At 37.9% G+C, this 12,257-nt stretch overlaps 1 protein-coding gene across 7 annotated transcripts; it reads right to left on the bottom strand.

Moving 5' to 3' along the window:
- Positions 1–314: 314 nt before the first annotated feature.
- On the bottom strand, positions 315–11,555 carry LOC105036136 (probable magnesium transporter NIPA6). 7 transcript variants are annotated; one of them, XR_012137713.1, is made up of 10 exons: positions 11,137–11,554; positions 10,994–11,050; positions 10,795–10,885; positions 10,520–10,680; positions 10,290–10,417; positions 10,052–10,189; positions 7,218–7,341; positions 2,624–2,716; positions 2,427–2,544; positions 876–907 (listed from the first exon to the last, which is right to left on the bottom strand). XR_012137713.1 is itself a non-coding variant. In XM_073250432.1 (9 exons), the coding sequence occupies exons 1-9, from the start codon at positions 11,327–11,329 to the stop codon at positions 777–779; spliced, it is 1,092 nt and encodes a 363-aa protein (XP_073106533.1). In that variant the 5' UTR covers positions 11,330–11,553; the 3' UTR covers positions 315–776. The 7 variants fall into 7 exon arrangements, 6 of the variants coding, with proteins under 6 accessions (XP_073106533.1, XP_010910179.1, XP_073106535.1 ...); XM_073250432.1 differs by lacking the exon at positions 7,218–7,341 and having other exon boundaries at positions 315–907; positions 10,290–10,399; positions 11,137–11,553; XM_010911877.4 differs by lacking the exon at positions 7,218–7,341 and having other exon boundaries at positions 315–907; positions 11,137–11,551.
- Positions 11,556–12,257: the final 702 nt, after the last annotated feature.

The raw sequence follows: 12,257 nt of genomic DNA, 5'->3' as shown, positions 1-12,257 counted from the left end.
TTTAACAAATTTATGACTCTTCAAGCTTTTTGAAAAAGACTTATAGGGTGCTCGCCGAGAATAAGTGATTGCTATTGATTAACTGGGCAGATTCACTACGGCATAAAAATGAAATGCTGAAAGAGCAACAACATTTTATTACTTTCATTGATATCGAGGTAACAACAGAAGGTAAAATGCCGAAGCTGGGATGAGTAAGAGATAACATATTGACCACAATGTTCTAATTTGTTCTTCCATTCACGCCTACCGTGGTATATATTTTCTAGATTTATACCATCCATTACTTTTACCACCATTTTATTTGCGCATGATTAACAATTACCATCTATTTAATTCCAAAAATACCAAACTGTACAATAACTTGTACATTAAATTATCCAAACAAAATTACAATCAAGATCATTTTCTGCATTAGCTTATACCTAGGTTAAACCAACTAATACAACCCAGGCTCTACCAATCAGGTGACAGACTGACAAAGGTATACGTGGCTAGGACGTACCGATGCCAAGAGACCGACAGAAACAAAGGCACATGCAACTACATGTGGCAGTGATGCAAGCAAAGAAGGCTACAAGAAACGAACAATCCAATTAACTTCTTCAATCACTAAGCACTTTTATAGCCTACAAAACTTTCTACACACCACTTTGAGCCAATGAGGGTTGAGGCAGGTTTTCACAAGACTGATGAGCAAGGGCCTCAAAGGGAAACCTCTGTGGCACAGCAGCAACGAGTTCAACATATAGCAGCAACCTACCATCCTAGGCATTCTAGGTGAAGTAGTCTTGTCGCACCACAGTGATGAATTCAGCAGATAACAAATCATCATTCTTGTGCTTTCCTAGTTCTCCATTGCCTTGGATATGCCACAATATTTTAGGTGAAAGTGGTGTATACAAATCTGCATGCTCACAAAGACCAGTCACAGGAGCTTGATTATGATCAGTAAGGGACCTTTTAAAGTATGTAAAATTATAGATGTTTCTGCAAAAGAGCTAACATACAAACCATTTAGAATCAGCATAAGTATAGCCCTCATAGCCTACCTGCAAGCTTGATATTTTTTCGGTACATACTTGCACATAAGCATGACCACATTGCACATACTTAGATGTGTTTCTAGTCAGGCTATGAGTAAAATCCAACCAAATTAGAGACCAATTTGGTAATGTCAAAGATGGAGACTGGGTTTCCAAAATAAAGATCCAAGCCATTGAACGCAAACTATGACCTCAACCACTGGCAAACCAAAAATATATTATTTTGGAAATTCCTTGCCTATCCATCAAGACATCTTAAATAGACAGTTTAAATAACAGATAAGACGAGACAACATGTTGATTTTATCTATATTGATTAGAAACACCCAAAATAACTAAATTTGGTTTGCAAGTGTTTTAAGATGCCTAGATGAAGATTGACCATTTGCTTTCTAAATTTATATAGCATATTATGCATTTTAGAACACCAGCTATATTTGTACTGTCCATTTTGGGATGACCTGATGCAGAGGCTGCAAAAAATTAGTTATTGTTTTGTAGGCACTGGAAATGTAGTAGATAACATATATTCATTCGGATTTTCATTTTAGAAATCCCAATTTCAAATTTGACCTGATCAAATTTGGCATCTAATCCAATTAACACTACCGCTTTTACCATCATAAAGCTCAAAATATTCAAATATCAAACAAAATCAGAAAGAAAATGTAACTGGAATTCCACATAGATGGAAAAACCCTATTTTTCAATTGATGAAAGAAGCAATGATAACAGGAATCCGATTTCAATGTAGCATTCGCATAATTTATATATCTCATTATTTATGGTAGGAAATCACAAATTAGGATTTGATTATACAAAAAAAAAAAAATCTTAAGAAAGAAAAAAAAATTTGGCTTAATGATAGGACAACATATAAATTAATTCAAGCTAGTCCAAACAATCAAAAATATCATTCTGTTCGTCTCATGTTAATTGCTAAATATAAAACTACACCTTAATGTAATCATATGCACAACAGAGAATATGGAAAAATGAAATTCTTACATACGAGTTGGAGAATAGACATATTCCATATAAACATGTTTAATAGGTTGGTTCTTATAATATATACTCATTGTGTAGGAAAATGTGCATCATGTAAAACGACTTTTTAATTTGATGGCATAGCCCTAACCAAAAAAACAAAGCTGATTTACTTTTACAAGTTACAATGTCTAGATAATGGTTTTAAAGGCTATAGATGTGCTTTCTATATAGCTTTGCATTTGCTAAACTCGCAAAACAGCTGCTACTCAAACAAGAATTCCATGGTTCAGAAATGGGAGAGGAGCTAAAATCCCCGGACAACTGCTGACACAAGGTTTCAAGCACACCATCTTCCAGCTTAATAAAGTTTGCCAATTAACAGAACAGTACCTGCAGAGGAAGGTGGATCTGGCTCTCTTGTAGAATGTAATACTGTTGTTCCAGAAAGCACTGTAATTATCCCACAAATCTCTGATGCGATATTGCTTGCACTCTGTCCAGACCAATCCTACATAGTCGCAAAGCAAACAAAATGTTTGTTAACCAGAAAAACAGGTCATAGTGCATAAGAATTACACTTTTTATACCTTGAACATAATGGCACTCGCAAATATTGTGAGAGTTGTGAACATGGCATAGTAGATGGGTGAAACTACAGCAGTGTTAAAAGTATCCAACGCCTGAAAGAATGACGGCACGTATTAACGTTTATAAAACTGTGTTTTGAATTTTTTGATATCTAAAGGGAATAAAAATAAAAAATGACAAACATTATCTAAATTAACTCGCTTCGACATCATTATTTTGTTCATTAAACAAAGAGATGATCATATCAGATAACAAAAAAGGAAAGAAAAACAATATTACCTGATAAACAATGGCACAAATTTTCTCCTCCATTCAGAAGTCTACGAAACATCCATGAAGGTGGTTGACTAGATTTACTATTTTCAAGGCTAATCTATTTTTCCCGAACAAATTCAGATGTCAACTAGAGCTGAGCAAATAACCGAAACCCGAAGAAACCCACCTAATCCGACCCAATAAACATTGGTTTCAGTCAGTTGAAAGACATAAATTGGGTGGAATCGAGTTGGAGTTTGTAAAAAGTCGGGTTCGGTTCCTTCACTTTTAAATCACATGAAACCGAACTAAACTGATGTAGTATTTTACAAACTCACTTTCATTTTGGGACAGTGTCGTTCAGACTTTAATACTTCATCTAAAAAACACCATATCACCTATTTGGATTCATGGGAATATTAATGTTGAATTGTTGATAGAAGCACATCAATTTGAGATAATTCTAAAGTAAAAACTTTCAGATGTACTTACTTTCAAATGAGTAAATCTTTCATTTTTCTATTTTGTTTTATACAGATTCAAAAATAAGCTCAAAATTTATAATTTATAAGGTTTAGACTTTTTTGATATTAAATTGACAAAAAAAAAACAAATAAGCTTACGTGGGCCAATATTGAACTTAAAATCAATATTAGGTCAATATTGAAGTCCAAACTGACACAACCCACTCGAACCCACTACAAACTGTTTACTTCGGTTTCAAACGATTTATACATGATAAACGGTCGGCAGTGGGTTGAATTTTCTTCAACCCGATTGGGTTCGGTCAAGTAAAATTTTTCTCTCAGCCCGACCGAACCCGACTTGTGCTCAGCCCTAATGTCAACTATGGGCATTTGGTTGTAAAACCCCTAAACATCCCATTATATGTCAAAGGTCTATATATACTTGTGTCATGCTCATCCTTTTTGGTTACTGTCCACAGTGTCCAACTGAAGGGGGTGGAACTCAATGGAATATTTCATGGTTTAGCGTAAGTGCATAGAGCGGAGTTGACACATACTCTAGGATCAGCTTCATGAATAGTGGTTCCCTATTTGTTCTATTATAGGCAACACCACTTATCATGCAAATACAGATGCACACAAATTTCATGCACATGTACATAGGTCAATGTCTGCAGTCCTAACCCTTCCACATAAATACAAGCCACTCTCCAAGACCAGGCTTCCTTAGCCTACATTGCAAATACCATCTAATCTAATATCCAACAAAATTTGCTCCATCAGAGCATTAATTAAAAGGAGTGGTCCAAATAGGTGCACAGAAAATGGAGACGAGGAAAGACCTTTTCTAAATGAATAATTCTATGAAGAAATGATTGAAATAAAAAGCAAAAATACAGGATGCAGGATAGGACACAAAGGTGACCAAAAGTGAGAAAGCTTTGAAAAAGGTAATCATATATAATGTGCTTGGACTAAATAAAATGTTCTGAAGATATGAAAGCAACAACCTGATGGGCCATTCCTCTGACATCAAATGTGCAGTAGGAGAGCTCGATTGCTAAACAACAAATAAAGCTCTCCAAGATTTAGAAAGCTTTGAAAAAATAATTATGATACTTGAACTAAATCAAATGGTACGAAGATATGAAAGCAACTATCTAGATGGGCCATTCCTCTGAGACTAAATATGTAGTAGGAAAGCTAAACAAGAACATTCCAACAAAAATTTGGCACATCAAGATAGTTAACTTGAAGAACCAAGCAATAACTTCTACCTAATAAATATTAGATGATACAATAGCATAAAATACAGTGTAGTTAGATCCAAAGGCCAAACAAAATACCAAACTGAAAAAGTTGGTCTAAATACGTAAGATATGTGCATAACAAATGAACCCAGACCCCTGTATCAAACCTACTTCCCTTCATTTTAGACTTGCCAAATCTAGAATGTCTGTCAAGGGTTGCTACCTGATCACAAGAGGTTGGACAGTGGATGAGGTAGGCTTCCCTTCCTGCCAACATGTAATTTAAATTTTGATAATTAACAGCTCTATGACCTTGAACTTGTGTTCATAGTTAATGATTTGGCTGCAATTCACAGAGAACAAAAATCAAGTTACAAACCAAGTACTCAATTCTCAAACATCGAAAAAATTACCCTGATCAACAAAGTCAACCCACACTGGTGGATAAAGCTTGCAACATACAGTTGACATATGGATGATCTTACATATAACCCTAGCTATCTAGTGGTAGATTATACCTGGCCACGCTCTTAAGTACATATACTAGCACGCATATTTACCACATTTTCTCAACTTAATAAAATTGCAGTCAAATTGGTTTGGCAACTCCTAATGCAGCTAATTCACGTTCAGGTGGCTTGTTCAGCTAATTCACGTTCAGGTGGCTTGTTCAGATAAGACATACCGATTTTGAGGGTAAACAACCCAAGTCATGCAATACACATGGACCAGGACAAAAAAGAATCCAATGTAGATAAAAATAATTCAACCAGCCTATGCTGCCTGATTAGATTATTAGATATTGAACTGTATCACTGTTTGCTAAAAGGAAAAATTGAATTATTAGAATAAGTGGTATGTAATTTTACTTGATCTTTCACCAAGAAACATTGCGTTGAAGGAAAATACACGTCAATGGCAGTTTTTGGTAATGAGCAATAGTAGCTATTGAATGGAATAAGTGTGCAACATGTAGAATGATTTCACGATGGAAAAATCACCTTCTGAATTTCATTTCCACATCTTGAACTCCTCATTGCTCATCATGTTATAAACTCTAGCAAAATAACATATAATCATATCTCTCAACCTCAAAAGGACATGCCCACATAATAGCCACAAATTATGAAGAGGACACAACTTTAACCTAGATATCAAATGGCAGGCTAAGTTCGGAGAAGAAATTGATGACAAGCATCAAATCACAACAAGCCCATACAATGATTTAATGGGACTACCCAACAAACTCAACTTTTCAAAACTCTCATAGATATGACTTACTAGATAATTAACTAAAATGTGGCAAAAGGATGCACATGTTTGAGAGGAGGAAGATGTTTTGTCCCCTATATCTCTTTCCCATTTGAGATTTCATATTAATGCATGTTTGTAGATGGAAGAAGATACTGTCCCCAAGATCTCTTTCCTATTTAAGGCCACACAAGTTTGAGAAGAAGACACTTCATCTCCAAGAGCTCCTCCCTTTTTGAGGTCATGTATGTGATATGTCTGAGGAGAAGAAAGAGACACTTCATCTCCCAATCTGTTTTCCTACTTGATGGTCTGTAGCCACACATGGCTACACAACAACAGGCACAGCCTTTCATGTTATAATATTACAGATAATTCCATTAAACTAGTCCATTTAGAGTGCATTTGGTTACACTTTGATTTTTGATTTTTGCTTTCTACAAAATACTTTTTATTTTTTTGATTTTTGCTACAGAACAAAAGCAAAAAAGCAAAAAGTATGTTTGGTAACTATCCCCCTCTTCTTATCAAATGGAGAAAGTGAAGAAGCCAAAAAAGCCCTCTCAACGGCACGAATATATTTTATCCAAAGAAACCCTCCTGATCCATCGTATCCAACTGCACTCTGCCGTCAATCAGCGCCGTCCACCCGATGGAGCACCGTCCACCTATTCTGGTCCCTCCCATCCACCGCCGCCCCCCATGCTAGGCAGCTCCACACGTCGACGATGTCGCTGCAACACGCCACCCGGTGGAGTGCGTCGCTCAATCCGAGTGCGTCGTAGACCCCCGTATGGCACCAGTCGATGGCGAGGTCGAACAACATCTTCCGTCCGTCTCTCGTTCGCGCGAGCCGAGCGTCGTAGGCAGACCGATCGATCAAGAACTCGACAACATCCAGGTATCCACCGGCAATGGCATAGTGGAGTGGGGTCCACTCGCGGGAGTCGGTCCGATCGAGATCGCCATCGTCGGAGGCGACGCAAAGGCGGACAGCATCAAGGTCTCCCCCCCAACGCCACCCCCCCACCGCCGCGATGTGGACGGGCATCCGGCAACGCCTGCCCAGGTCGAATCGAGGCTGGATCCAACAAGGAGGGAGATGAGATCGGCGCGACCAGAGGCGGCAGCAGCGGCGATGTAGAAGGTAGAGAGCCAAAGGGAGGGGGAGGGGGAGAATCGAGGTAAGTCAACAAGAAGCAAAAGCTAATTTTAGAAAACAAAAAAAAAATTGCTTTCCACGTAAAGCAAATATTTTTGATTTTTTGATTTTTACTTTTTGAATTGCTATCAAATGCTACTTTTTGATTTTTACTTTTTAAAAATCAAAAAGTAAAAAAAGTACTTTTTAAGGGGCTAACCAAACGCACCATTAGATTCCATAGCTCCACTAAGCAAATATAGCTTCTTCCACTTCATTGTCGAATTGTCACAGCCACCGGTCAAGAAGAGCCATAAATGTGTCCATGTTTCTAATACCAACATCGCCTTTCCCTGTTATACACACATGGTGCCTTTTATTGAAGACTTGCATTATTACATACGGTATGTATACCATTATGTTTAACAAACATGCATATGGATTTTAGTAAGGACAGAATGAAAAGACATAAAAAAGTGCACCTAGAAAACCTTAACCTTTTTTATCTCTAACCTTGCTATTTTTGTGACACTAGAATCAGCATTTGATATCCATAGATATTCCACACCTTTAACTCATTGACCTAACAAATCACATTCAGAGCACAGGGAAGAAAAGTCATCTTGAGCATGAAGCTTCATGCATGCAAAATAACCTATGCACAACCTACTGAACCATATTAACAATCTAATTTCAAACAAAGCACTGATAATGCAATCTGATATTGAATACTACATGTTAAACAACTCTAAAAGTCTGAAGTACATTTTGAGATGCATGCCAATTATTTGGCCTCAAAGATAGATCAGTGAAATTGAATCTCCTTCGTGGATAAACACCAACAAGAAACATAATGTCCAAGTATTGAATTTGCCATCATGAAGACTCGGATTGAAGTAAGTCACAACAAATTTAATAACACTTGAGATAAAAAGTCTAAAATTATATTATTTTCATGTTTACTACCCAAAGCCTATCTACAAGACCACTGAATCATATTAAGCCTGATATACAGTGCTGACCTATTCTCTAACAACTTAAGCTTTTGGGATCAAATGGTTGGTTGACACAGTATCAGAGTTAAGGTTGTTAGATGTTGAGAGTTCATCATATCCCCTCCAACTCAATATTTATTTAATTCAATTCAATTATCCCACCATGTCTGCGGTCCAGGTCGCACATATACATATTGACCCATTCCTTAAACTTCTGCATTCACATGGTTAGTTAACAACATAGAAAGATTCTTTAAATCATGCTTACATTATATCTTCTTTGGCCTCCCCTCATATTTTCAGGCACTTCAACCTGTACACAAATGCATAAACACATTTTGACATATAATTAAGACCTCTTCCATTTAAGGTTATCTTTTGCCAAAGCTGCACATGCCCAAAGCATTCAGATGTTTAACCTCACTTTGACTCCATTAATGCCGCTCACAGCCTTCCTAATTCTACACTTCAAGTTATAATGGTCCACCTCAACATTCTAATCTGTACAATTCTTAACCCTCTTAAGTGTAAGTATTCTACAGCCTGCTTTTTCATGATGAAGTTGGTATCATATTTGTTATATAAAGTTCACTTTGCTTTAGTGATAGGCAAGATCCCTAGAAATGAAAGTGACCTGTGTGGTACTTATCTCCTCCATCCCCAACACCCTGTCTTTGAACCACAAACATTCCCATGATAAATTATGACCATGCGCTAACAAGAGGTTAAAATAAAGGAAACTTCATCTATGATAAGAAGGTCAACAATTATGGCTACATTATGATCAATCAACTTGATGAATAATTCCAAGCAACAATGATACTGCAGATATTGTTATCAATGTAAAAAGCCTATGACCAAGTCTAGCTTAATTTTGTGGGCACGTAGAGATATTCTTAAGGTTGTATTAAAAGGATTGAAGACACATGATGCATGACAATAAGAAGGTTGACAGGAAATTGCAACAACAATCTATTCAATGTGGTGGTGAAAAACTTCTAGGCATTCTTTCTTAACTTTCATATACAACATTTGCTAAAACTATTGGCATTCACAGTCCTAACAAATGCTGTAAGGCCAATCATGATTTGCAGATTTGGTTGAAGGGCTCTGATTGTCCAAGTAATTTGACAAAGCTAAATATACCATGAACAGATAGAATTTATCTAGAACGAAGCCCAAAGCAGGACTGATAACAAAGAAGTAGACTTGAATAAGTATTTAAGTTAGCTTAAATTGTAAATGAGAATGGTGGTGAAGTTTTATAACAAACTATAGATGTCTTTCCAGTGTTTATCAGAATTATCTTGTTATCTCTTACATTTTTTTCTCTAAAGTTACTAGAGGCACCTACGACCAGCAGCATTACATGGATAAGAATATCCAGTACAAAAGATAATGCAAATAAGACCACCATATGCAACATTATGCTGTTGAAGAGATGATGAACTAGAAATAATTGAATCATAATTCAGTATATCATAGGAAATATATGAGCCAAGGTGAAATGATTAGAATGAAATGATCATTTACAGCAGAAAAAATAATAACAATAAGAAGGTCAGATGAAGAGTGGTCAGGGATTGACAGGAAGATCCCATAAAGATGATAGGCACAACAAAGATCACCTGAAAATTGGTTGGGAGAGAGTTTGTATGCCTGTTGAGACTAAGAAATTAGCTTTGTTAACATTGTGCATCAAGAATGAGCTAATTAATTATGCATTTCCTTTGAATTCCAGCTTAAACAAACAGCATAAATAATACACCTACTACAGTTCTCAAGGTTCGCACAGCATTCATGCACACCGCAAGGTAAAATAGGGAGTTGTAGTGCTGCCAATTAATATTTTATATGAATAATCTGTAGTCAGTCACACTGAACAGCATTGTTAATGACCAAAATCTTGATTCAGCGTGAATATGGTCGAACTTCGAAGCAACTCAGTGTTTACAAAGTACATTAATGAAGAAAAACTATGATATCGCAATTATTTGCTGATAAGCTAACAAAAGAATAAGCACCCATTTGAACTACTGCGAAACTGCAGCTTCATTCAGGCACTCACCTTGTTCAAATAAATTAACTGAATAATAATGCAGGTGATTGCAACCATAGCAAACACCCATGTCTGAAAATAACCAGCCTGGTTGATGCCTTCAACAGTAAGTTTAATGGCAATTCCTATGGCTTTAATACTCATCACCTAACCAAAAACAAACATGCACAAAGATCAGACATTTCAGAAATCACACAAGCAGAGCATGAAGATAATTCAAACATTACCAAAAGCTGGCAATAATTACCGTCAAAGATCCAATTGCTGAACAGATGCCCAAGTACACCATTATGTTTGTCTGCCCATACCGTGGAGAGCAATGCAACATCAGAACGAGTGATACTGCCACTGCCGATGCTGCATAAAAAAGAAAGGCTGGACGAAGCACAAAAATAATTCCCAACCATTTATCATCAAAGACAAGAGGCAGCAACAGGACAAGGAACACCCTAACGACAATGATCAAAAAGTTTATACCTGGCTGGGTTGCCAAATTCCAAATCTGCTCAACCGAGCTCGGGGTCTTCTCCTCAGGGGCATGAAGCACAATCACCGTGGATCCCACAATACAAAGCACACAGCCTAACACACCCATCCTCTGAAGCTTCTCTTTCAGAAAGAAATGAGCCAAAACAGCACTGCCCAACCAGTTCCCCCAATCAAAGTTCATCTCAAGAGAATAAATAAAAATCCAAAATCGAACAAGTCACATAGGGCTTTTAGTATTCCCCTGAGGTTTTTTCATTCCCTACCTGACTATGATGCTCAAAGCCCCCAACGGCGTCACCAGAACCGCGGGGGCAAACATATAAGCCACAAAATTGGAGATTTCTCCGACAATCACTGCAAAGTTTCCAACTTTCAGAGTTTTCTCACAAGAATTCGCTAAAAGAGTGAGCTAATTAGACGGAAAACGAAAAAACAGGAGGAATCATCGAGAGCAGAACTTACTTGTGATCATTCCAATCCACCAGAGCGGCTCCAGAAGATATCCGTACCCACCTACGCCTTGAGAAGCAAACATAAAGGAAGCTCTTTTCCTCAGCACAGAGATTGAGGATTAGGGTTAGGGTTTGAGGAGAGGTGGTACATACCGGCGCGTGCGCCGGAGGCACCGGCGCGCTTGAGGCCCTTCTTCTTGAAGATAAAGCTGGCGCCGATGAAGGCGCTGGAGGCGACGGCGAGGAGGAGGCCCTTGAGGTTGTTAGCGAAGAGCGCGGCGGAGGAGGAGGAGGAGGAGGAGGACGCGACCGGCGGCAGGCCGTCGTAGGTCGGAGAGCTGTCCATCGGTCGGGCGGCGGACAGCAGCTCATCTAGAAGCCCGGCCAGGTGGGTCTCATCGAGCGCGCGCCCGACAGATTATTTACCAGGAATCAGAAAACACGAAAAGAAAAGACAACGGTGTTTGACAGGTGATGAGAATTCCAAGAGAGGCAGATCGCAGAGAGAGAGAGAGAGAGAAAGAGGTGGAGAATAGTAGTTGGTGGTTTTGTTTTAGCGAGAACAAAATGAATGATATAAGAAGAATACGATATCTGAGTGCTTTGTGCTTAACTTATCTTTTAATAGGTTTAAGACGGCGGGTATTACATTAAAAATTAATTTCAAAAATTTAATATTCTTGGTTTTGCATTAAAAAATTAATTAGCTTACTTGGTTGTTAAGGATGTAGAATAACAGTAACCAAGAGCGATGTAACATCTTTAGATGCGTTGACATCATGCAAAATGACGTGCACTTAAAACTTTCAAGAATGTCATCATGAATCTCAAGTTAATTTGATTAGTAAGCAAAATGTTTATGAAACCAGTATTTTATAATAGAAAATCCAGCAAAAAAAAGGGTGACCGGTGAACGAGGCTTTTTTTTTTTCCGTTATTTTTTATGCAGTTTTATCGGCTTTTGTGGACCTTGCTGAGAAGAGATTTTTTATATATATTATTTAAATATTATTCAGGTTTTTGTAATAGTTTATTACTTGCTATTTTTGGCAGCTCGGCTGCCAGTCCAAAAGATGGACAGCGTGTCCCGCTGTGTCGGGATTGCAGCAATCGGCCCCGCGGGTGCATGGAATCTACCAACGTCACGTGGGGAGCCAGAGCGTCACCATCTTACGGGTAACGCAAATTGGACTCTCCCCGCGTTTAAAATGCTAGCCCGGAGGCGCCACGTTGGGGAATAGAAAGTCGAGGAGAAGTGAAAACCACCGCAATAT

The sequence above is a fragment of the Elaeis guineensis genome, unplaced genomic scaffold, assembly GCF_000442705.2.
Source record: "Elaeis guineensis isolate ETL-2024a unplaced genomic scaffold, EG11 Super_Scaffold_32645, whole genome shotgun sequence".
Lineage (NCBI taxonomy): Eukaryota > Viridiplantae > Streptophyta > Magnoliopsida > Arecales > Arecaceae > Elaeis > Elaeis guineensis.
The sequence above is the reverse complement of the archived record's forward strand: the minus strand, read 5'-3'. Positions and strand labels throughout refer to the sequence as shown.